Below are 24,106 nucleotides of genomic sequence, written 5' to 3' on the forward strand. Positions count from 1 at the left end.
GAATTTGAATTTACTGAACTGATATTTAGTTGCTGGGAAAGCAGCTTACTTAAATGTGTCAGGTTATGTAGTTTCATTCAGTTGCTTCCAAAAGCCAGACACACCCAAACATACTGATGTAAAGAACTGCTTGTTTTATTCTAAATTTTAAAGAGCCATCAGTACAATTTTCTAATTTCCTCGCTGCCTAACATATGGGAAACACCAGACAATCACATGACTTCCACTGACAGTTGAGATAATCAAAGCACTACCTGATTAGAAGGAGAAAAATTCATGATTCCTGAGAGGTCTCTTCTCTTATTGGGATGGAGAACCCGTGGAAACCTCTGGCTCTTCTTGTTCTTTGGTTAGGGAGATGCCAAATGAGTCACAATACAGATGGGTAAAGCAGTCCTGAAAAGTAGTGCTGTTTGAGAGGTACTGGCTAAAGGGAGTTTCCTTGAGTTGCACAGTAGTCAGATCAAACAAGGGGAAAGGCCTGGGGTAGGGAAAAAAAATACTGTTACTTTTTTATGTCTGTTCAATACATCTGATTTTCTGTTAAACATTGCCTTTAAAGAAAGTTTTCCTCCACTTGGAAATAAGGTTCTTCATTTTCTATACCAAACTAATTAAAAATCTTAATTAAAATTTCATCTGGATCTATTCAATATGTGGATTTAATTGTACTTATGAGTTTTCACATGTACAATTCTCTAAATACATTTGGGGAGGCATTCATAATTGGGGAATGATAATAAAATCAACATCCTTTTTGGTATGTTTTCCTTGAATTTAGATAGAAAATACATAAGAGGATCATAGAAATTAGAAATGGGAGAGACCTCATTTCTTTTACAATATCCTCTTTAAAAAAAAAAGATAACCTCTTCAACTGTAAAGAGAAAGAAAGAGAGTTAACATGCAAATAAAAATGGGGCAGTGTTAAGTATTAGTCTGTAGTGGAATTCAAGTTAAAAACATTAAGATGTAGAGTTTTAGAGTATTTAAAAAATGAAGAGTAAGGCAAGGATATATGCTCTAACCACACTTATTCAACATACCACTGGAAGTTATAGCCAGTGCAATAAGGCAAGAAAAGGAAATAAAAGGCATACAGATGGGAAAGGGAGAACTGAAGTCATCAGTATTTGTAGATGACATTATTGTCTATGTAGAAAAATCCCAAAAAATTACAAAAAAATCTCCTAGAGCTAATAAATGAATTCAGCAAGGTCACAGGATATAAAATAAACACAGAAAAATAAATTTTGTTTATATATATTAGCAGTGAACACTTGGGCAATGAAATTAAAAATGTAGTTCCTTTCACACACACAAAATGGAATACTTAGTGTAAATCAAAACATGTAAAGGACTTGTGTACTGAAAACTACAAAATGCTGATGAAATAAGATAAACAGAGACATATACTGTGTACATGGATGGAAAAACTCAACATTATAAAGATGTCACTTCTCCATGAATCGATCTATACGTGTAATGGTAAAACAAAAATTAGTGACAACACCAAATGCTGGTGAAGATGTAGAGAAACTGAATTATACATTCCTAGTGCTGTAAAAAGAAATAACAACTTTGAAAAACAGTTTCGTAGTGTCTTAAAAAAATTATGCAACCAGTCATTGCACTCCTAAGCATCTGTCCCAGAGAAATGAAAACTTATGTTTATACAAAAACCTGTACATGAATGTTCAGAGCATCTGTATGCATAATAAATACCCCAAAACTGGAAACATCCCAAATGTCCTTCAACAAGTGAATGGTTTAACAAACTGTGGTACATACATATGCCATGAAAACTACCCAGCAATAAAAGGGAACAAACTGTTGATACACACAGCAACCTGGATGAATCTCCAGTGAATTTTGCTGAATGAAAAAGGCCAGTCCCCAAAGTTGCACAATACATGATTCTATTTATATAGTACTCTTGAACTGACAAAATCATAGAAATGGAGAACAGCTCAATGGTTGCCAGTTTAGGAAGAAACAACACGAAGGATCCCTAGTTACAGAGCTGTTTTACATCTTGACTGTGTCAGTGTCGATGTCCTGGTTGTGGTATTGGCTATAGTTTTACAAATATCTACATATAGCTATTGTACTATGGTTTGTTTGGGCACATGGGGTTTCTTTGTATTCTCAATAACTGCATGTGAATCAAAATAATCTTTTAAAAAGTTTTTTAAAGGGAGGGGGATAGAATTAAAAAGTTTAATCCACCAGGAAGGTATAAAAATATGCACTTCTGTGCATCAGATGATATGACTTCAAACTTTATAAAACAAAGATTAGAAATATAAAGATAATTTGAGAAACTACAATGATAGTGGAAAGATTAATATCCCTTGCCTCCCATTCCAACATCATCTGATGAAAAAAGACTGTAGAGCAGCACTTCTCCAACTGTAATGGGCATATCACCTGGGAGTTTGTAAAAGTGCAGATTCTGATTCCATACATCTGGGGTGGGGCCCTGGAATCTACATTTCTAAACAAATGCACAGATGCTGGCATGGCTGTCAGGCAGTTTGAGTAGCAAGGATATGTTGGAAAGGGGAGACATAAAGTGAAAAAATACTCTGAATGATAAGACTACCCCTATACACATGCAGCTTTCTTTCCCTAAGTTGGGTCCCAAAGACTTAAAGATACCAATATTCAGTCTTTCCCACAATCACAGAAAGCTAACCAATCTGATCACATGGACCACAGCCTTGTCTAACTCAATGAAACTATGAGCCATGCCATGTAGGGCCACCCAACAGACAGGTCATGGTGGAGAGATCTGACAGAACGTGGTCCACTGGAGAAGGGAATGGCAAACCACTTCAGTATTCTTGCCTTGAGAACCCCATGAACAGTATGAAAAGGCAAAAAGATAAGACACTGAAAAATGAACTGCCCAGGTCAGTAGGTATCTAATATGTTACTGGAGATCAGTGGAGAAATAACTCCAGAAAGAATGAAGAGACGGAGCCAAAGCAAAAACACCCAGTTGTGGATGTGACTGGTGATGGAAATAAAGTCCAATGCTGTAAAGAACAATATTGCATAGAAACCTGGAATGTTAGGTCCATGAATCAAAGCAAATTGGAAGTGGTCAAACAGATGGCAAGAGTGAATATTGATGTTTTAGGAATGAGTGAACTAAAATGGACTGGAATGGATGAATTTAACTCAGACGGCCATTATATCTACTACTGTGGGCATGGAGTAGCCATCATAGTCAACAAAAGAGTCTGTAATGCAGTACTTGGATGCAATCTCAAAAATGACAGAATGATCACTGTTCGTTTCCAAGGCAAACCATTCAATATCACAGTAATCCAAATCTATGCCCCAACCAGTAATGCTGAAGAAGCCAAAGTTGAAGCTGAAGTTGAACGGTTCTATGAAGACCTACAAGACCTTCTAGAACTAACACCTTGCCGGGGTCCAGCCCTGGTGGATCCAGGGAATTCGAAGCAGGGACGGCGTCGGCGAGGATCAGGAAACAATTGCTTAATTAAATGTTAATTAAGGATATAAAGAGTAATAGAATGAGGATAGCTCAGTAAAATTCAGTGAAGAAAAGAGGCTGAAATAAGGATAGCTCAGTGAGGAAATTCAGTGGAGAAAAGAGGCTGAATAATTCAGCCAGAAGGTAAGAGAAAGAACGACATGGTGAGACCAAGTTTCGGTGAACAAGGCCCGCACTTTATTTTCCAAAGTAGTTTTTATACCTTAAGTTATGCATAGAGGATAATGGGGGAAGGGGTACAGTCATGCAGTAAGCCAGGCTTTCTTCCTGCAAACTTATCATATGCAAAAGTTTAGGTGATTTGCATCATCTTCTGGCCCGGAGGCCTGTTAACATTTTAAGACCTTTTCTTCAGAAAACTTATTTTTCTCTAAAGGTGGTTGGTCAGGAGCCACCCTCCAAAATCATTAGATAAAGTTGCATTCCTACAGAGCAAAGGTGTGGTGGGCTATAACAAGAAAAAGAATTAACTCAAGGGTCCCAGGTTACAAACATTAAAGCTACTATTTACACCAATTATATTAATCAATACACTGCCAGGGACACAGCAGGTAGGGGATATGGAGACTTAGCAGCAAACATTGGCCCAACAAGTGAAAATCCCTTCACCAATACAATTTCTAATCAATCTTTTAACTGCTCAAAGGAATCTGTATTTAGACAGTTTAGAACATCTCATGCCTCTCAGTTTGGAGGCTCTGAGCAATCACATGTGGCCGGAAAAACCTATTCAGGCAGGCTAGAGGACTTCCAAGGGAGTTTGTAGGTTGAAACACTGTCACACCCAGGAATTAACTGGAGCTGTAAGCTAACTCTTTTTCAGAGAGGTAGTGGGGGACAGCCCCCCGTAAAGTCAGAGGTGTAGGTGAAAGCACAAAGCAGAAAGTAGGCAGACTCTGGTTTTGGGGGTAGATTGCTCGAGAATTTCCAGGGAGACTCCTGAGGCTTGATCCCGCCTTTGCGTATGCCAGGCCTCCTTCCTCATGACCTTTGCCAGGGGTGGAGCTCGCTGCCCGCAAAGTCGCTCAGTCGTGTCTGACTCTTTGCAACCCCATGGACTGTAGCCTACCAGGTTCCTCTGTCCATGGGATTTTCCAGGCAATAGTACTGGAGTGGATTGCCATTTCCTTCTCCAGGGGATCTTCCCAACCCAGGGATTGAACCCGGGTCTCCTACATTGTAGACAGATGCTTTACCATCTGAGCCACCAGGGAAGTCCCAAAAGAGATGTCCTTTTCATTATAGGGGACTGGAATGCAAAAGTAGGAAGTCAAGAGATACCTGGAGTAACAGGCAAATTTGGCCTTGCAGTACAGAATGAAGCAGGGCAAAGGCTAATAGAGTTTTGCCAAGAGAACACACTGGTCATAGCAAATACCCTGTTCCAACAACACAAGAGAAGACTCTACACATGGACATCACCAGATGGTCAATACTGAAATCAGATTGATTATATTCTTTGCAGCCAAAGATGGAGAAGCTCTAAGAAGAGCTCTAGAAGCTCTTGTTTTAAGTCAGCAAAACCAAGACCAGGAGCTGACTATGGCTCAGATCATGAACTCCTTATTGCCAAATTCAGACTGAAATTGAAGAAAGTAGGGAAAACCACTAGACCAGGTATGACCTAAATCAAATCCCTTATGATTATACAGTGAAAGTGACAAAAAGATTCAAAGGATTAGATCTGATAGACAGAGTGCCTGAAGAACTATGGACAGAGGTTCATGACATTGTACAGGAAACAGGGATCAAGACCATCCCCAAGAAAAAGAAATGCAAAAAGGCAAAATGGTTGTCTGAAGAGGCCTTACAAACAGCTGAAAAAAGAAGAGAAGGGAAAGGCAAAAGAGAAAAGAAAAGATATACCCATTTGAATGCAGAGTTCCAAAGAATAGCAAAGAGAGATAAGAAAGCCTTCCTCAGTGATCAGTGCAAAGAAATATAGGAAAACAATAGAATGGGAAAGACTAGAGATCTCTTCAAGAAAATTAGAGAATACCAAGGGAACGTTTCATGCAAAGATGGGCTCAATAAAGGACAGAAATGATATGGACCTAAAAGAAGCAGAAGATATTAAGAAGAGGTGGCAAGGATACACAGAAGAACTATACAAAAAAGATAATCACGACCTAGATAATCACAATGGTGTGATCACTCACCTAAAGCCAGACATCCTGGAATGCAAAGTCAAGTGGGCCTTAGGAAGCATCACTATGAACAAAGCTACTGGAGGTGATTGAATTCCAGTTGAGCTATTTCAAATCCTGGAAGATACGCGTGAAAGTGCTGCACTCAATATGCCAGCAAATTTGGAAAACTCAGCAGTGGCCACAGGACTGGAAAAAGTCAGTTTTCATTCCAATCCCAAAGAAAGGCAATGCCAAAGATTGCTCAAACTACTATACAATTGCACTCATCTCACACGCTAGTATAGTAATGCTCAAAATTCTCCAAGCCAGGTTTCAACAGTACATGAACCATGAACTTCCAGATGTTCAAGCTGGTTTTAGAAAAGGCAGAAGAACCAGAGATCAAGTTGCCAACATCCATTGGATCATCAAAAAAGCGAGAGAGTTCCAGAAACACATCTATTTCTGCTTTATTGACTATGCCAAAGCCTTTGACTGTGTGGATCACAATAAACTGTGGAAAATTCTGAAAAAGATGGGAATACCAGACCACCTGACCTGCCTCTTGAGAAATCTGTATGCAGGTCAAGTCGCAACAGTTAGAACTGGACATGGGACAACAGACTGTTTCCAAATAGGAAAAGGAGTATGTCAAGGCTGTATATTGTCACCCTGCTTATTTAACTTATATGCAGATTACATCATGAGAAATGCTGGGCTGGATGAAGCACAAGCTGGAATCAAGATTGCCGGGAGAAATATCAAGAACCTCAGATATGCAGATGACACCACCCTTATGGCAGAAAGTGAAGAACTAAAGAGCCTCTTGATGAAAGTGAAAGAGGAGAGTGAAAAAGTTGGCTTAAAACTCAACAGTCAGAAAACTAAGATCATAGCATCTGGTACCATCACTTTATGGCAAATAGATGGGGAAACAATGGAAACAGTGACAGACTTTTTTGTGGGGGGGCTCCAAAATCACTGCAGATGGTGACTGCAGCCATGAAATTAAAAGACACTTGCTCCTTGGAAGAAAATTTATGACCAACCTAGATAACATATTAAAAAGCAGAGACATTACTTTGCCAGCAAAGGTCCATCTAGTCCAGGCTATGGTTTTTCCAGTAGTCATGTATGGATGTGAGAGTTGGACTGTGAAGAAAGCTGAGCGCTGAAGAATTTTGAACTGTGGTGTTGGAGAAGACTCTTGAGAGTCCCTTGAACAGCAAGGAGATCCAGCCAGTCCATCCTAAAGGAAATCAGTCCTGAATATTCATTGGAAGCACGGATACTGAAGCTGAAACTCCAATACTTTGGCCACCTGATGCAAAGAACTGACTCATTTGAAAGGACCCTGATTCTGGGAATGACTGAAGGCAAGAGGAGAAGGGGACACAGAGGATGAGATGGTTGGATGTCATCACCAACTCAATGGACATGAGTTTGAGTAAGCTCCAGGAGTTGGTGATGGACAGGGAAGCCTGGTGAACTGCAGTCCATGGGGTCGCAAAGAGTCAGTTGGACACGACTGAGTGACTGAACTGAACTGAACTGACGGAAAAGCTGATCAAATCACTCTACAGTAGAGACCATGGTAGCAAACACAGAGTTTCCAAGCAACTTTTCAGTAATCAGGATCTTAAATATGAGCAGGAAGTCAAGGTTTTCCATATACTTGAAAGAAAATCTCTAAAATGAATGATGGAGAGCATAACAAATGATCAAAAAAATTCCAAAGGAAACAGACTTCTCAGAGGATTAAAAAAACGCTATCATTTACATTCTCAAAGGATAAGACATGGTACTGCATAGGAAGATGACAACAGGATGCTACACAATAAAGGAATATTTGGAGACTACAGAAATATTTGAAAATGAAAATATGTTCTAAATATAGTAGCAGAAACAAAAACAAGATAGTTGACGCAATCTCTCAGAAAGCAGAGAAAAAAGACAAAAATACTGAAAATAGGAGAACTTAAGAAAATCAAAAGATCAGCCCAGCAGATCCAATATTGGGCTTATAAAATATTCAGAAGGAAGAAAAGAGGAAACAGGGAACGGGAGGAAATTATCAAAGCATAATTGGAGAAAATTGGAGAACTTCACATGCAGATTGAAAATGACCATTGAATAGTCTGTTTCTTTTATAGGTGGCAATTACATGTATATTTGCTTTACAATAATTCATTAAACTGTATATTCATGAATTTATGGAATACGTACTTTTTCTGTGTATATGTTATATTGTACAATTCTTTTTTTTTTTTAAGTTAAGGGAAAAAAAGGGAGAGGCCCACCAAGTGTCCAATCCAGTGAATTATAATAGACCTACATCATGAAGGCAATGGCACCCCACTCCAGTACTCTTGCCTGGAAAATCCCATGGACGGAGGAGCCTGGTGGGCTGCAGTCCATGGGGTCTCGAAGAGTCGGACACGACTGAGCGACTTCCCTTTCACTTTTCACTTTCATGCATTGGAGAAGGAAATGGCAACCCACTCCAGTGTTCTTGCCTGGAGAATCCCATGGACAGGGGAGCCTGGTGGGCTGCAGTCCATGGGGTTGCTGAGGGTCGGACACAACTGAGCGACTTCACTTCACTTTACATCATGACACATAATAAAATTTCAGGATGCTGAGATCAAAAGATACTATAAGCTTCCAGAGAGAAAACAAACAGGTTTCAGACCAAGCATGGCCTGAAGAATTAGAATGGCCCTCTACCTCTGAACAGCAACTCTAAAAGCTGAAAGACAATGGAGCGCTGCCTTCAAAATTCTGAGGGAAATTATTTCTAACCTAGATTCTACACCTTGGCTGTGTTTTCAATAAAATATTAGTGTAAAATAAAAACATTGTCATACATAGTCCTTAAAAATTACCACACAGCCTTTATGGAAGAAGCTAGTACAGGAAAACATATTCCATCATAATGAAGAAGTAGATGAAGCCAGAGGAAGACAGGGTCCAGGGAAAAGAGATCCAACATAAGAGAGAGGCAAAGGGAGTCCTAGGAAAAAGGGGGGAGGAAGATTCCCAAACTGAAAGTGTGTCACAGGTCACTAGTGATTAATTAGAATACAAAACATAAGAGACTTTCCTGGTGGTCCAGTGGTTAAGAAGCCACCTTCCAATGCAGGGGACGCGGTTTGATCCCTGGTCAGGGAACTAAGATCCCTATGCTGCAGGGCAACTGAGTCCATGCAGTGCAACTCGAGAAGCTTACATGCCATAGCGAAGACCCAGCACAGCCAAAAAAAAAAGGTGGGGAGGAGCAGGGGAGGGGGACAATCAAGGACTTCTTCCAGGTTTTGGGTTGAACAACTCTTCCAAGGAGCGTGTAATTAGACAGAAACACTGAAAGAGCAGGCATGCGAGCAGGGATGCTTTTAGACACATGGAGTTTGAGTGGAGATGGTGGGTATGAAGAACTGACATCTAGGCTAGGCATATGGAGTCCTGTGCTGGCAGAGTAAAGATGGCAACCTAAGTCTCCACAGTGGAAAAGACCACCCAAGAACAAAGTGTAGAATGAGAAAAGAAGGCTTCGACAGAGCCCTGAAAACTCCCAGATTTAAGGATGGGGCAGAAGAGGACCTGGAAAGGCAGGATAAAGGGACAGGAAGAAAACGAAGAGCATGTGAGTGTATCAGGAAGACTAAGAGACGCGATCGCTTCAGGAAGGATGCTATGTTCAATAGCCAGGAAAGAAAAGGATTTAGAAGTGTCCCGTGACCACGTTCCTACTATAGGTGGCTCAGGTTCAGTACCTGGTCGGACAACTAAGATCCCAAAGGCTGTGAGTGAGGTGTGGCCAAAATAAATAAACACTTTTAAAAAAGAATGGTAAATTCTATGTTCTGTGTATTTTACCACGACTAACAAGAAAATCGTGAATCCCATGAACTCTGGACTTTAGGAATAATAACTTGCCACGTGAACGCGAGGGGGTTGTAGGGGAAACTGCAGGTCAGGAGGCAGGTGCTCTATGGGAACCGTCCGCTCAATATTTCTGTAAACTTAAACTTGCTCTAAAAAAATTGTATCTATTCTTTTAAATAAAAAGATAAAAGTATCCGGTGGATTTAGTGACATGGAAGTCTCTGGTAACAAGGGCAACCATTTGTCCCCATTAGATTATTAAAGATTAATAAGAATGATCTAATAGTTATGAAACTATAGTGAAATGGCACTCTCGTACACTATTGCTGGAAATATAAGTAAGCATCATGTTTTTGATAGGTAATTTAGGAATATCTGTCAAACATAAAATATATATAACCTCTGACCCAGAAATTCTACTGGTACAAGTGTGCAAAGTTTAAGGATAAAAATGTTCAAAGCAGTTCCTTTATGCAAAATGTGGGGCCGGGGTACAACGCCATCAAGAGGAAATAGAATGAATAAATACAGTTAAAGAAACATATCCACCAGGACATATGTATACCTAGGGCTGAGTCATGCTGATGTATGGCAGAAACCAACACAATATTGTAAAGCAATTATCCTCCAATTAAAAATAAATGAATTAAAAAAAAAGAAATGTATCCAGCAGATGCCTACACCATGCTCGTGAATGAAGTAGATATTATTGTACTAACACAGAGCGATACCTATGACATAGTGAGTATAGTCCCCATGTTTCTAAAATGTACATATAGATACAGATATGCATACACATTATACTATAATGCTAATATACATATATGTTTGTAAATAATAAGGTGAAGAGACAAAAGCGATTAGAGGTGGTCTATAAAAAGGGATTGGGGTGGGGGCAAAAGAGGGCTCTCATTTCTCCACTAGTTGGATTTTTTTTCCTAAGAATGTATTATTTTTATGAATTTTTAAAAGAACATGAAAGGAAAAATAAAAAAAACATCTGCTAAGACAACAGTGTGGGAGAAGTTCGAATGGCCACCGTCTGATACTCTACCGTCTCTGAGACAGGTTCTTGGCGTAGATCTGACTGACAAAATCTTGGGCTTGAAATTGTAGGGGTGATGCTTCGCCCTCCCTACAGGCCTTGAGGTGCTGGGAGGAGAACAGCTCGCTCAGATGCTGCAGCACTTGGGGGTGCGGCATGTCCTTTGCTGTGCAGAAGTTTAAGAGTGCATAAAACATCCCCTCCAGCCACTTGATGTTGAGGCTTATTCCCCCTAAACATCAGTGAGAAAGGAAACACCAGTGAGCACCACCTAAAAAGGTCTACAGGGAACCGAGGACAAACCCCAGACAGTGAACGGCTACCTTCTGTCCAAGACAGTTTGGTTATGTACACTTCTTTACCAGACCAAGAGCCCTGGGTGTGCCCTTTATAACACGTCATGTGTTAACCCTACCTACAGATAGGTTAATGTAGACATTGCTAATGACAAATGCATCTTGGGAAATCTCTGGAATGGTTCTTGCAATAAGGCGCACTGCAAGATTACAGTAAGGAAAAGCCATTTGGTCCCAGAGGCTGCATTCTTTTGTTTAAACAGGCTCTCCTCTCTGGTTGTTTCCAACTCATCCTTAGAAGGTCTGATTAATCACACTTCTCAGCTTTTCCTTTAAAAAGGCTGCTTTTTAAAAAAATTTTTTTTTAGATTTTTAAAAAATGTGGATCATTTTTTAAAGTCTTTGCTGAATTTATTACAATATTGCTTCTGTTTATATATACATATATATATATATATATATATATATATATATATACACACACACATACACACCTGTGGCTCAGCTGGTAAAGAATCCGCCTGCAATGCAGGAGATCTGGGTTCGATCCCTGGGTTGGGAAGATCCCCTGGAGAAGGGAACGGCTACCCACTCCAGGATTCTGGCCTGGAGAATTTCATGGACTATATAGTCCATGGGGTCACAAAGAATCGGACACAACTGAGCGGCTTTCAGTTTTCATATACATTTTTAAGTATTTATTTTATCTTTGGCTGCGCTGGGTCTTCACTGCTGCGCGGGCTTTTCTCTAGTTGCTGCAGACGGGGGCTACTCCCTAGTTGTAATATACGGGCCTTTCGCTGCAGTGGCCTCTCTGGCTGCAGAGCGTGGGCTCCAGGGCATTCAGGCTTCAGTGGTTTTGGCTCTGGGGCTCTAGAGCACTGGTTCAATAGTTATGGCACAAGGGCTTAGCTGCTTTGCAGCATGAGGGATCTTCCCGGATCAGGGACCAAGCCCGCATCTCCTACGTTGGTAGGTGGAACCACTGAGCCACCAGGGAAGCCCTGCTTCTGTTTTTTTATATTTTGGTTTTTTTGGCCACGAGGCATGTGGGATTTTAGCTCCCCAACCAGGGGTCAAACCCGAACCCCCTGCTTTGGATGGCAAATTCTTAACCACTAGACTGACAAGGGAAGTCCCTAAAAAGGCTGCTTTTTGCCACCAAAGTTGTTCCCATATAAAACCTAAGTAGCTGAGAATGCCATCTAGCATCTAGCATGTTCTTCCCCCCCACACACACCCTCAGCACAACCACACCAGGGTTTAATAAGACAGCAACAGGTCAACAGAAAGGTAATTTTCAAAAGTGCCAAAAATATGGTGAGCCCTTACCAGCAGGGCTGTAGGGGCAGGTAGCCTGAAGAATCACGGGGTCTTGGAGAGCAGCGGTGATCTCATTGGCCCCCCAGATGTGGGCAAGATCTTCAGCACACTGATACTGGGGCCTCAAGATGTTAGTGTGATTCAGTAGGAGTTTCAACCTGCAAGTAAAGCAATCAAGGCAGGGAGTGCAGAGCCAGGACTGGAATGAACCAGCATGTGATCCACGGAGGGCACATCCAGCCCCAACCACACAGTCCCCTGCACAGCACAGCCCAGAGGCAAATGCAGGTGTGGGACAACCTCTTAGCCGGACGGTTCACCCATCCTCCTCAGATACACTTATTGAAAGTTACCACGAGCCAGGCGCTGGGCCCAGCACTAGACGTACCAAAAGGGTATCTGACACATGCTCTCCATCAGTTTTCATGCTGTTGACCCGGATACAAGGGAACACGAGTCAACTTCAAGTAGGTGAAAGTGAAAGTTGCTCAGTTGTGTCTGACTCTTTGTGACCCTGTGGACTATATATACAGTCCATGGAATTCTCCAGGCCAGAATCCTGAAGTGGGTAGCCTTTCCCTTCTCCAGGGGATCTTCCCAACCCAGGGATCGAACCCAGGTCTCCTGCACTGCAAGTGGATTCTTTACCAGCAAAGCCACAAGGGAAGCCCCAAGTAGGTGGAAACAATGCTCTGTTTCTGCTCTAAACATTTGCACATCAAAGAAAATGCCCCACCCGCAAGTGGTGTTGATGGAAAAAAGGGGAGGACACAATTTCAAAGGCTGGCTTGGGCCCTTCTGCTGATGAAGATGCTTCCACCTCATGACTGGGAATGGTCAACTCCAAGAGGTAGGGGCGGGGGTGGACATGAGGTGACAGAGAGGTCCTGCCAGCCCTGTGCTCACCCTAACAAGATACCTGGATACTGGGATGGCAGAGACAAAGCTGTACACAATGCAGTCTTTCCCAAGCCGGGTTTGAATTTCTACGCAGATATTAGGCAGCTGAGATGGCAGGCAGCAGAGGAATACCACATTGGCCCATCCCACCAGAGAAGCGTTCTGGTAAAAACACTGGATTCCCAGTTTCTTGAATTCATCTGGGAGGGAATAAAAGAAGTCAGATAGATCACAATACAGAAGGCTTCGGACTCAACATCAACTTTGGGTAAAGTGAAAATTGTAGTCCTGTCTGACTCTTTGCGATCTCATGGACTGTAGCTTGCCCGGCTCTTCTGTCCATGGAATTCTCCAGGCAAGAGTACTGGAGTAGATTGCCATTTCCTCCTCCAGGGGATCGTCCTGATCCAGGGATTGAATTTGGGTCTTCTGCATTGCAGGCAGATCCTTTACCAACTGAGCCTCTAGAGAAGCCCCCAACTTTGGGGAGAGGGTGGCAACTATTTTATCTCAAGTCTTGTCACCAGGTGTGGCTTCCTAGGTGGCGCTAGTGGTAAAGAACCTGTCTGCCAATGCAGGAGACGTAAGAGATACCAGTTCGATCCCTGGGTCAGGAAGATTCCCTGGAGGAGGGCATGGCAACCCACTCCAGTATTCTTGCCTGGCGAATCCCATGGACAGAGGAGTCTGGCAGGCTATGGTCCAAAGGGTCGCAAAGAGTTGGATACAACTGAAGTGACCTAGCACGTACACACACTTGTCACCACATAAATCAGAAGAAATTCCCTTCTGGCTTTTAAAAGCCACACAGCAAAGCCCTGGCCCCACGACTACGACAGCTGATGCCACCACAGCTGTGCTCGAGATTGTTAGATAATTCATCCTGACCTCATGTTTAAACCAAACGCTAGAATTTTTCAGATTTTTTTTTTTTTTAGAAAGAGAAAAGTCTGAACAAAGCCTTCTGCTCCAGTTTACTGACTTTACCATGTATCAGGTGATGTATGAAGTACCTGAGACACATTATTGAGGGAATCCTTGGCTTCCCTGGTGGTTCAGTTGGTAAGGAATCACCTGCAATGCAGGAGACTTGGTTTTGATCCCTGAGTCAGCAAGATCCTCTGGAGAAGGAAATGGCAACCCACTCCAGTATTCTTGCCTGGGAAATCCCATGGACAGAGGAGCCTGAGAGGTATAGTCCATGGGGTCATAAAGAGTCGGAAATGAATTAGTGACTAAACCCCCAATGGGGAATCCTCACAAGAACCTTATGAGGCAGAGGCCAGTATTATCCCTCTATTACAGGGATAGAATATTTCCCTATAAACTATATATCCCTATATTACAGAAGTGAAAGCTGAAGCTTCGAGAATCACGTGACTGGGAATTTCCTGGCAGTCCAGTAGTTAGGACTCTGGGCTTCCATTGCAGGGGCGTGGGTTTGGTCCCTGATCGGGTAAAGACAAGCAACCAAAGCAAAATAAAACATGCTCTTTATAAAACAGAATTGTGTGACTGGGACACAGTTAAACAGCTTAACTGGCTTGAACTGGTGGAGAGAGAGAGAGTGACTGAGAGAGTGGAAGAGGGAAGAGGACAGGAGTAGTTTGGGAAACTCTGCTTGTAGTTTCAGTAAAGTGTACACAATTTAATGTCAACAAGATATTTATAAACACAGAGAGAAACATAATAACTCATGTCCTTGCTAAAACCACTCCTTGGTAGCTAATCATTTGATTGTACTTATGTGACCTGAGGGGTTTCCCAGGTGGCTCAGTGGTAAAGAATCCATCGGCCAACGCAGGAGACACGAGTTCGATCCCTGGTTGGGGAGGATCCCAAATGCCACGGAGCAGCTAAGCCCATGAGCCGCAACTGTTGAGCCTGTGCTCTCAGGCCCACGAACTACTGAAGCCCACACGCCCAAATGTTCGTACTCTGCAACAAGAGAAGCCACCACAATGAGCTAGCCCACACATCGCAGCTAGAGAATAGCCCCCATTCGCTGCAGCTAGAGAAAAACCCTCACGGCAGCAAAGACCCAGTGCAGCCATAAAATAAATAAATAAAACTATTATGAAAAAAGAAACCTACTGTATAGCACAGAGAATTACACTCAATATTTTGTAATCACCTATGTGCGAAAAGAATCTGAAAAAGAACATACATACTTATATGATGTATAACTAAATCACTTTATTGTACATCTGAAAACAACACCTTATAAATCAACTATACTTCAATTAAAAAAATAATTAAAACTAATTTAGAGCAAAGAAAAAGTACAAACTGTATGATTCCATTTGTACAAAATTCTACGGAATGTAAACTAACTGGTAGTGACAGAAATCAGATCAGTGGTTTCCTGAGTGGGACCTGCAGGGAGGTGGAGAGGTTCATGACTTGACTGTGTTGATGCTTTCATAGGAGCATACAGGTGTCAAAACATCAGACTGTACACTTAAAAATATTTTTTAAAATATTTATTTATTTGGCCGTGCCGGGTCTTAGTTGCGACATGTGGGATCTTTAGTTGCGGCATTTGGGGTCTAGTTCCCTGACCAGGGATAGACCCAGGCCCCTTATCTTGGGAGCATGGAGTCTCAGCCACTGAAACAGCAGGGAAATCCCTCAAACTATACACTTTCAAAATGTACGATTTATTATATACAAAGTGTATCTCAATAAAGCTGTATCTGTTCTTTGACCTAGCAATTAAAAAAAAAATTATGAATCAGGAAGTCCTACTCAGTAAGGCACAGTTACATAAATTACCTTAAGTCATACTTTAGGAATACTGTACAACCTTAAAATCATGATTTTCAGGAATGTCAAATAATATGCAAATGATCCATTAACTGTTTTTAAAAGCAGGATACAAAAAGCTTTGCATAGTTTTAGTTACTGGTATAATCTGATATAATCAGAAGAAAAAATGGAAAAACAATGATAACCCGATAAGGAAATTATAGGTAGTTATTATTTACTTTCCTATAGAGTAATTTTCTAAATTTTTTATAACACGCATGTATTATTTTACATGTTTTAAATTATTGAAATATAATTTGCACACAGTGCATCACACAGATTTGAAGTAAATAGTTTGATTCTTTTTGACAAATGCAGACATCCAAGGAACGTGCACCTTTCTCAAGAAACAGAATGTCTACATCTGCCCAGAAAGTTCCCTGGGGCCTCTTCTCAGTCTCCCCAGAAGCACTCACTGTTCTGATTTCTACCACCAGAGGTTAATAAATGGAATCACTGCAAAACATTAAAAAAATTTTTTTCAGTACGTGGTATTATTATTTTTTTGACTCTGCCACATGGCATGCAGGATCTTAGCTCCCCAACCAGGGATCGAACCCATGCTCCTTGGAGTGGAAGCATGGAGTCCTAACCACTAGAAAGCCAGAGAAGTCCCCCGTAAATGGTGTTTTTAAAAAACAAGGCCAAATGTTTGGAAGCAGTAAACCACTTGGACTCTAACTGGTCCAGTTAGAAGATTTGAATTCTGTTTGGAAAGCATCTCTGAATCAAAGACCCAGAAAGATATCTGGCCACAGGGTGCAGGGAGGAGAGATGGATATAAATATTTAGGTGGAAAAGAAAGGCGCTTTAGGGAACAAGTTTTTAAAAAAAATCTTTCTGGGACTTCCCTGGTAGTCCAGAGGCTAAGACTCTGTGCTCCCAATGCAGGGGGCCCAGGTTCCATCCCTGGTTGGAGAACTAGACCCCACATGCCGAGACTGAAAAAAGATCCTGAATGCCACAATGAAGATTAAAGATCCCAAGTGCCGCAGCTAAGACCCAGTGCAGCCAAATTAAGTATTGAAATTAAAAAAAAAAACACTTTCCAGCTTTTCTCAGGGCTAGCAAGCTGAGAACTCGGCCAGCTGTATGCAAGGATTCCTCTTTCGAGGGCCCCTTTCCAAATGGCCTGCCCAGTGCTCCTCACCCAGGGTCTCTGGCCTCCGAGTGGAGATCCGCAGATTCTCAGCAGGGATGGGGATGAACTGGAGCAGCGTGTGTGCCAGCTGCTTCCCAAGGTGGCCGCCTCCGATGATGCCCACCTTTAATGCATCGTCATCTTGAGTTTCTTCACGCAACCCAGTCAAGTGACATTTAGAGGTTCGCTTCTCCAGTACTAATTTTCTGGCGAATGATTCTCTGGAGAATGAACACAGACACACACAAATATTAAGACATGCACGTGTGTTGTATGAAAGGAGAGAAGGTTAGCACTCCCCTTGACAAGGATGGAAGAGGCTCTCGGGCCTGACAACATGCATACGGTTAGGGCATTGCCACCTACTTCGTGGCATCTAACCACTGTTTTTAAAGAGACACATGTACCCCAGCATTTATTACTGCACTGTTTCCAATAGCTAGGACACAGAAGCAACCTAGATGTCCATCGGCAGATGGTGGTACATATATACAATAGAATATTACATATCGGCAGATATGTGGTACATATATACAATAGAATATTACTCATCTATGAGAAAGAATGTATTTGAGTCAGTTTTACTGAGATGGGTGAAACTGGAGCCTATTATAGAGTGAAATAAGTCAGAAAGAGAAATACCAGTACAGTATATTAACACACATATATATATATGGAATTTAGAAAGATGGTAACGAGGATCTTATATACAAGGCAGCAAAAGAGACACAGATGTAAAGAACAGACTTTTGGACTGTGTGGGAGAAGGGGAGGGTGGGATGATTTGAGAGACTAGCATTGAAACATGTATATTACCATAGTTAAAACAGATGACCAGTGCAAATTCGATGCATGAAGCAGGGCACTCAAAGCCAGTACTCTGGGACAACCCAGAGGGCTGGGGTAGGGAGGGAGGTGGGAGGGGCGTTCAGGATGGTGGGACACATGTGCACCCATGACGGATCCATGTTAATGTATGGCAAAAAGCACCATAATATTGCAAAATAATTATCCTCCAATTTAAATAATTTTTTTAAAAAGACATGCACGCCCTTAGCCCTTCTTGACTGTCAATCTCTGACTTTCTCTGCTTTAACTTCCTCAAATGCAGCCTGCTGCACCACCTTAAGTCCTTCAGAGAGAAGCATTCCAACTATGTGCCACTGACCCAGCTTCAGGCTTCCCTGGTGGCTTAGTCGGTAAAGAATCTACCTACCAATGCAGGAGATGCAGGTTCAGTCCCTGCGTTGGGAAGATTCCCTGGGGACGGAAATGGCAACCCACTCCACTATTCTTGCCTGGGAAATCCCATGCACAGAAGAGCCTGGTGGTTTACAGTCCACGGGGTCGCAGAGTCGGACTAGACCTCATGACTAAACCACAACAACAATGACCCAGCTTCTCTGGATGGAATGAAATGTTCCTCCTGAGTGAATTTTCCAAAGAGTAAAGCATACCCCTTTCAAAAGATCAGCGCTTGTTTAAAACCTTCTTAAATGAACTCTTTTTTGGTTACATGTATTGTGCATTTCCTTGCCTTCTTAAACACAAGGTCTGACTGTTAACTATTTGCCGCAGGACCATCACTGTGAACAGCCACCATCATACCTTATCCCGGAACACAGGGAGCCAGTCCTTCCACTGTTTCCTGCGTGGACAGTGGTCCATTTCCATCTCCACCAGGACAAGTGCATTCCTCTCCTACCATACACCTCCTCTTCCTGGTTTGCTATTTCAGTTCTGCACACACCCAGGAAATCACGTAACTTAGCTTTTTCTCCAATGGGATGATTTATCAAAGAAAATGGTTTATACGGGAAAACAGACTGGAGAAAGGGAGGATCAAGGATTTGAGGCCACTCTTTCTGGAGATTCACTCACTGTTGGTTCTGGATGTGTTTCCTTGGCCCAAGATGAACAAGGTCTGACCCCTGAACACATAGGTATCATTTTATGTTGTTATAGGATGATCTTGATATCTGTGGGGCTTCCCTGGTAGCTCAGCTGGTGAAGAATCCACCTGCAATGCAGGAGACCCTGGTTCGATTCCCGGGTTGGGAAGATCCGCTGGAGAAGGGATAAGCTATGCACTCCAGTATTTGGGGGCTTCCCTGGTGGCTCAGCTGGTAAAGAATCTGTCTGCGATGCAGGAGACCTGGGTTCAATCCCTGGGTTGGGAAGATCCCCTGGAGAAGGGAAAGGCTACCCACTCCAGTATTCTGGCCTGGAGAATTCCATGGACTGTGTAGTCCATGGGGTTGCAGAGAGTCAGACATGACTGAGCGACTTTCACTTCACTTATAGTTGTTCTGTATTTCTGTGAAAAATGGAGTCTTTACACTCTGGAGCTTCCATCTAAGCATGACAAGCCACATTCTATGTGAGGCTTCTCTTTTGGTTAAAAGGAGAGCGTTTTCCCACTGTGCCTAATCCTTCCAAATAGAAGGTGCCTCCTGAGAGTTTCCCATGTTGGTTTCTCATCACACGTCTTTGGAGGCAGCCCACAGGTTTATGCTTCCCTATCAGAAACCCTTCTTCAGCAATCAATGCAAAGAAATAGAGGAAAACAACAGAATGGGAAAGACTAGGGATCTCTTCAAGAAAATCAGAGATACCAAAGGAACATTTCATGCAAAGATGAGCTCGATAAAGGACAGAAATGGTATGGACCTAACAGAAGCAGAAGATATTAAGAAGAGATGGCAAGAATACACAGAAGAACTGTATAGAAAAGATCTTCACGACCCAGATAATCACGATGGTGTGATCACTGACCTAGAGCCAGACATCCTGGAATGTGAAGTCAAGTGGGCCTTAGAAAGCATCACTATGAACAAAGCTAGTGGAGGTGATGGAATTCCAGTTGAGCTACTCCAAAACCTGAAAGATGATGCTGTGAAAGTGCTGCACTCAATATGCCAGCAAATTTGGAAGACTCAGCAGTGGCCACAGGACTGGAAAAGGTCAGTTTTCATTCCAATCCCAAAGAAAGGCAATGCCAAAGAATGCTCAAAATACCGCACAATTGGACTCATCTCACACGCTAGTAAAGTAATGCTCAAAATTCTCCAAGCCAGGCTTCAGCAATATGTGAACCGTGAACTTCCTGATATTCAAGCTGGTTTTAGAAAAGGCAGAGGAACCAGAGATCAAATTGCCAACATCCGCTGGATCATCGAAAAAGCAAAAGAGTTCCAGAAAAACATCTATTTCTGCTTTATTGACTATGCCAAAGCCTTTGACTGTGTGGATCACAATAAACTGTGGAAAATTCTGAAAGAGATGGGAATACCAGACCACCTGATCTGCCTCTTGAGAAATTTGTATGCAGGTCAGGAAGCAACAGTTAGAACTGGACATGGAACAACAGACTGGTTCCAAATAGGAAAAGGAGTTCGTCAAGGCTGTATATTGTCACCCTGTTTATTTAACTTATATGCAGAGTACATCATGAGAAACGCTGGACTGGAAGAAACACAAGCTGGAATCAAGATTGCTGGGAGAAATATCAATAACCTCAGCTATGCAGATGACACCACCCTTATGGCAGAAAGTGAAGAGGAACTCAAAAGTCTCTTGATGAAAGTGAAAGTGGAGAGTGAAAAAGTTGGTTTATTAAAGCTCAACATTCAGAAAACGAAGATCACGGCATCCGGTCCCACCACTTCATGGTAAATAGATGGGGAAACAGTGGAAACAGTGTCAGACTTTATTTTTCTGGGCTCCAAAATCACTACAGATGGTGACTGCAGCCATGAAATTAAAAGACGCTTACTCCTTGGAAGAAAAGTTATGACCAACCTAGATAGCATATTCAAAAGCAGAGACATTACTTTGCCAACAAAGGTTCGTCTAGTCAAGGCTATGGTTTTTCCTGTGGTCATGTATGGATGTGAGAGTTGGACTGTGAAGAAGGCTGAGCACCGAAGAATTGATGCTTTTAAACTGTGGTGTTGGAGAAGACTCTTGAGAGTCCCTTGGACTGCAAGGAGATCCAACCAGTTCATTCTGAAGGAGATCAGCCCTGGGTGTTCTTTGGAAGGAGTGATGCTGAAGCTGAAACTCCAGGACTTTGGCCACCTCATGCGAAGAGTTGACTCATTGGAAAAGACTCTGATGCTGGGAGGGATTGGGGGCAGGAGGAGAAGGGGACGACAGAGAATGAGATGGCTGGATGGCATCACTGACTCGATGGACGTGAGTCTGAGTGAACTCCGGGAGTTGGTGATAGACAGGGAGGCCTGGCGTGCTGCAATTCATGGGGTCGCAAAGAGTCGGACACGACTGAGCGACTGATCTGATCTGATCTGATCTGATCAGTCAGCAAACTGCTTGAGTCCTCTGCCTCCTCAGGTATGTGCTATACCTTTAATATGCTTGACTGGGATCTGGGCCCCCATCTGGGAGTTAATCTAATGTCAGAGGAAAGTAAACTGAGAAGTAGACTGAGGGGTGGGGGTTGGGGAGGCAACAAATGCTCCAAGAGTGACCTAGAGTTACAGAATCCAGGAGCCTTAGTCCTAAGTACTTGGCTCTCACATGCCTCTTATTCAAGTGTCAAGAATCCAGGACTGGACTGAGAGCTTCTTTGAAAATCAGTATTCCTGTTTTCAGGCAAGTCATCTGGCCATAGGGACCCCCAAAGTCCGTGGAAGCTTTCTTGTGAGGAGGCATTCCACTGTTAGCCCGAAAAGAAAAAAAATAACCCCCATTTTCAGCCAATAGACATGGAATGGCCCGTCATTAGCATCTGTGGAAGACAAGCTGGTTGTCCTGATGAGAGTGAATGAATGGATGGGTGAATGGATGATTTAATCAGTCTACTCACCAAAAGGAAACCACCATTAATCCATGCCACATTACATAACCACAGCCAAGGCACCCTGGTGTGCGTCTCCCTGGTGCTTTCAGACCAGGAGTGCTTCAGTGTAGGTTACACAAGGCAGGAAGACACTCCCCCTGCCAAAGTTATGCTCCAATATAAAAAGTTAAGTCATCTGGATTCTCTGCAGAGATTCTTCTCCATCTACTTGACCCTAGGGACCCAGCGTACCTCAAATTATGGAGTAGCTTGCAGAAGAAGGTTGCGTGGGCGCAGGCCTTGGTCATCAGACCATGAGAACGGCCCAGCAAATACAGCCAGCTTTGGTCTTCCTCATGAATCCCGGACTCAAACTTCATGGTCTCAAGATCCTCTAGCAGTTCCATCTCCAAGCCAGCATCTACTGCAGTGACAGATGCCAATCATTTCGACCGTCTGTCCCCCAAGAAAGAGCGGGGCATGCGCCCAAGTCCCTGGTTCTCCTGATGGCGATTTCAGCACCTCCCCTCCCAGTTCCAAACTGGCAGCTCCCATCCACTTCTCTGAGTCTGAGTCCTGGAGGATTCCTAAGCACTGACTACCTGTGAATCTGGCTTTCTTGGTGGCTCAGCAGTAAAGAATCAGCCTGCAGTGCAGGAGATCCAGGAGATGCAGTTTCAGTCCCTGGGTCGGGAAGATCCCCTGGAGGAAATGATAACCCACTGCAGTATTCTTGCCAGGAAAACCGCATGAACAGAGGAGCCTGGTGGGCTACAGCCCATAGGGTCACAAAGAGTTGGACACGACTGAGCGACTACTGAGCCTACACCCATCAATCAAGAATACTGGATTCATGAAAAACCTGGACAAGATCCATGTAGGCTCCAGGCACATTTTTCAGCACCTGTATTTCCATGAGCAATGGGTTTCACAGGCGCTCTTGGGCCAGGACGTTTTTCCCTTCCATTCTCTTAGAGATAGGACTGGACACTTAAGACCACATTTCACAGAAATTCACCCCTTTCCCCAAACTCTCTTTTCCCACAGGGTAGAAAAGAACCCAAACTAAATACCACGGCCCTCTGTCTAGAGCAGGGACATCTAGATTTTAGAAAATGAAGCCAGAGATGTATTAGCCCCTCTATGTGTATCTCTCACCAACCAATCTGAGGAAAAGATGGCTCTTATCCTCAGGACATCTCATCCTGGAAGGTAATAACTACATTTTCAGGGAGGATTACCCAGGAAAGTTGTCATTATGACTCCTTAGCTACCAGGTTACTTCAGGCTTGGAGTCTTAAAGGGGCCAGCCCCACCTAGAGGTTTTCCAGACCTACGCCATGAGGGCATGAATTCCTTCACTACTTCTCAGAATACTATACCAGGGCAGCCTGGGATCCTCCTTTTCCCAGCAGAAGGTTCTGGACTTCTAGATTTTTCTTTTTTTGCACACTCCAATATCATTCAAATCTTAGCACTACTCAGGAGTTAACTTTTCAAGCCCCTCCTTTTTGTGTTCAAGAAATCAATGCATCAGTTCAGTTCAGTCACTCAGTCATGTCCGACTCTTTGCGACCCCATGAACTGCAGCACGCCAGGCCTCCCTGTCCATCACCAACTCCCAGAGTTCACTCAGACTCATGTCCATCGAGTCGGTGATGCCATCCAGCCATCTCATCCTCTGTCGTTCTCTTCTCCTCCTGCCCCCAATCCCTCCCAGCATCAGAGTCTTTTCCAATGAGTCAACTCTTTGCATGAGGTAGCCAAAGTCCTGGAGTTTCAGCTTCAGCATCATTCCTTCCAAAGAAATCCCAGGGCTGATCTCCTTCAGAATGGACTGGTTGGATCTCCTTGCAGTCCAAGGGACTCTCAAGAGTCTTCTCCAACACCACAGTTTAAAAGCATCAATTCTTCGGCGCTCAGCCTTCTTTACAGTCCAACTCTCATATCCATACATGACCACAAGAAAAACCATAGCCTTGATTAGACAGACCTTTGTTGGCAAAGTAATGTCTCTGCTTTTGAATGTGCTATCTAGGTTGGTCATAACTTTCCTTCCAAGGAGTAAGCGTCTTTTAATTTCCTGGCTGCAGTCACCATCTGCAGTGATTTTGGAGCCCAAAAAAATAAAGTCTGACACTCTTTCCACTGCTTCCCCATCTATTTACCATGAAGTGATGGGACCAGATGCCATGACCTTCATTTTCTGAATGTTGAGTTTTAAGCCAACTTTTTCACTCTCCTCTTTC

General features: G+C 42.9%; 2 protein-coding genes and 1 non-coding gene across 3 annotated transcripts in view; 2 read left to right on the plus strand and 1 right to left on the minus strand.

The window, feature by feature from the left end:
• The window catches only part of SAMD15 (sterile alpha motif domain containing 15), a 46,437-nt gene that overhangs the window by 12,290 nt on the left and 10,041 nt on the right, over positions 1-24,106 (plus strand). The gene's annotated exons all lie outside the window — the stretch shown is intronic.
• Positions 120-23,866, minus strand: NOXRED1 (NADP dependent oxidoreductase domain containing 1). Its single transcript, XM_061429582.1, has 7 exons — positions 23,016-23,866; positions 22,110-22,281; positions 17,066-17,277; positions 13,127-13,307; positions 12,217-12,365; positions 10,598-10,820; positions 120-481 (listed from the first exon to the last, which is right to left on the minus strand). Exons 1-7 carry the CDS (start codon positions 23,059-23,061, stop codon positions 301-303), a joined length of 1,164 nt encoding a protein of 387 aa, XP_061285566.1. The 5' UTR covers positions 23,062-23,866; the 3' UTR covers positions 120-300.
• On the plus strand, positions 17,323-17,448 carry LOC133256309 (U6atac minor spliceosomal RNA). The gene has a single exon (XR_009739181.1). It is a non-coding gene; the product is annotated as a U6atac minor spliceosomal RNA (small nuclear RNA).

Source organism: Bos javanicus, chromosome 10, assembly GCF_032452875.1.
Source record: "Bos javanicus breed banteng chromosome 10, ARS-OSU_banteng_1.0, whole genome shotgun sequence".
Lineage (NCBI taxonomy): Eukaryota > Metazoa > Chordata > Mammalia > Artiodactyla > Bovidae > Bos > Bos javanicus.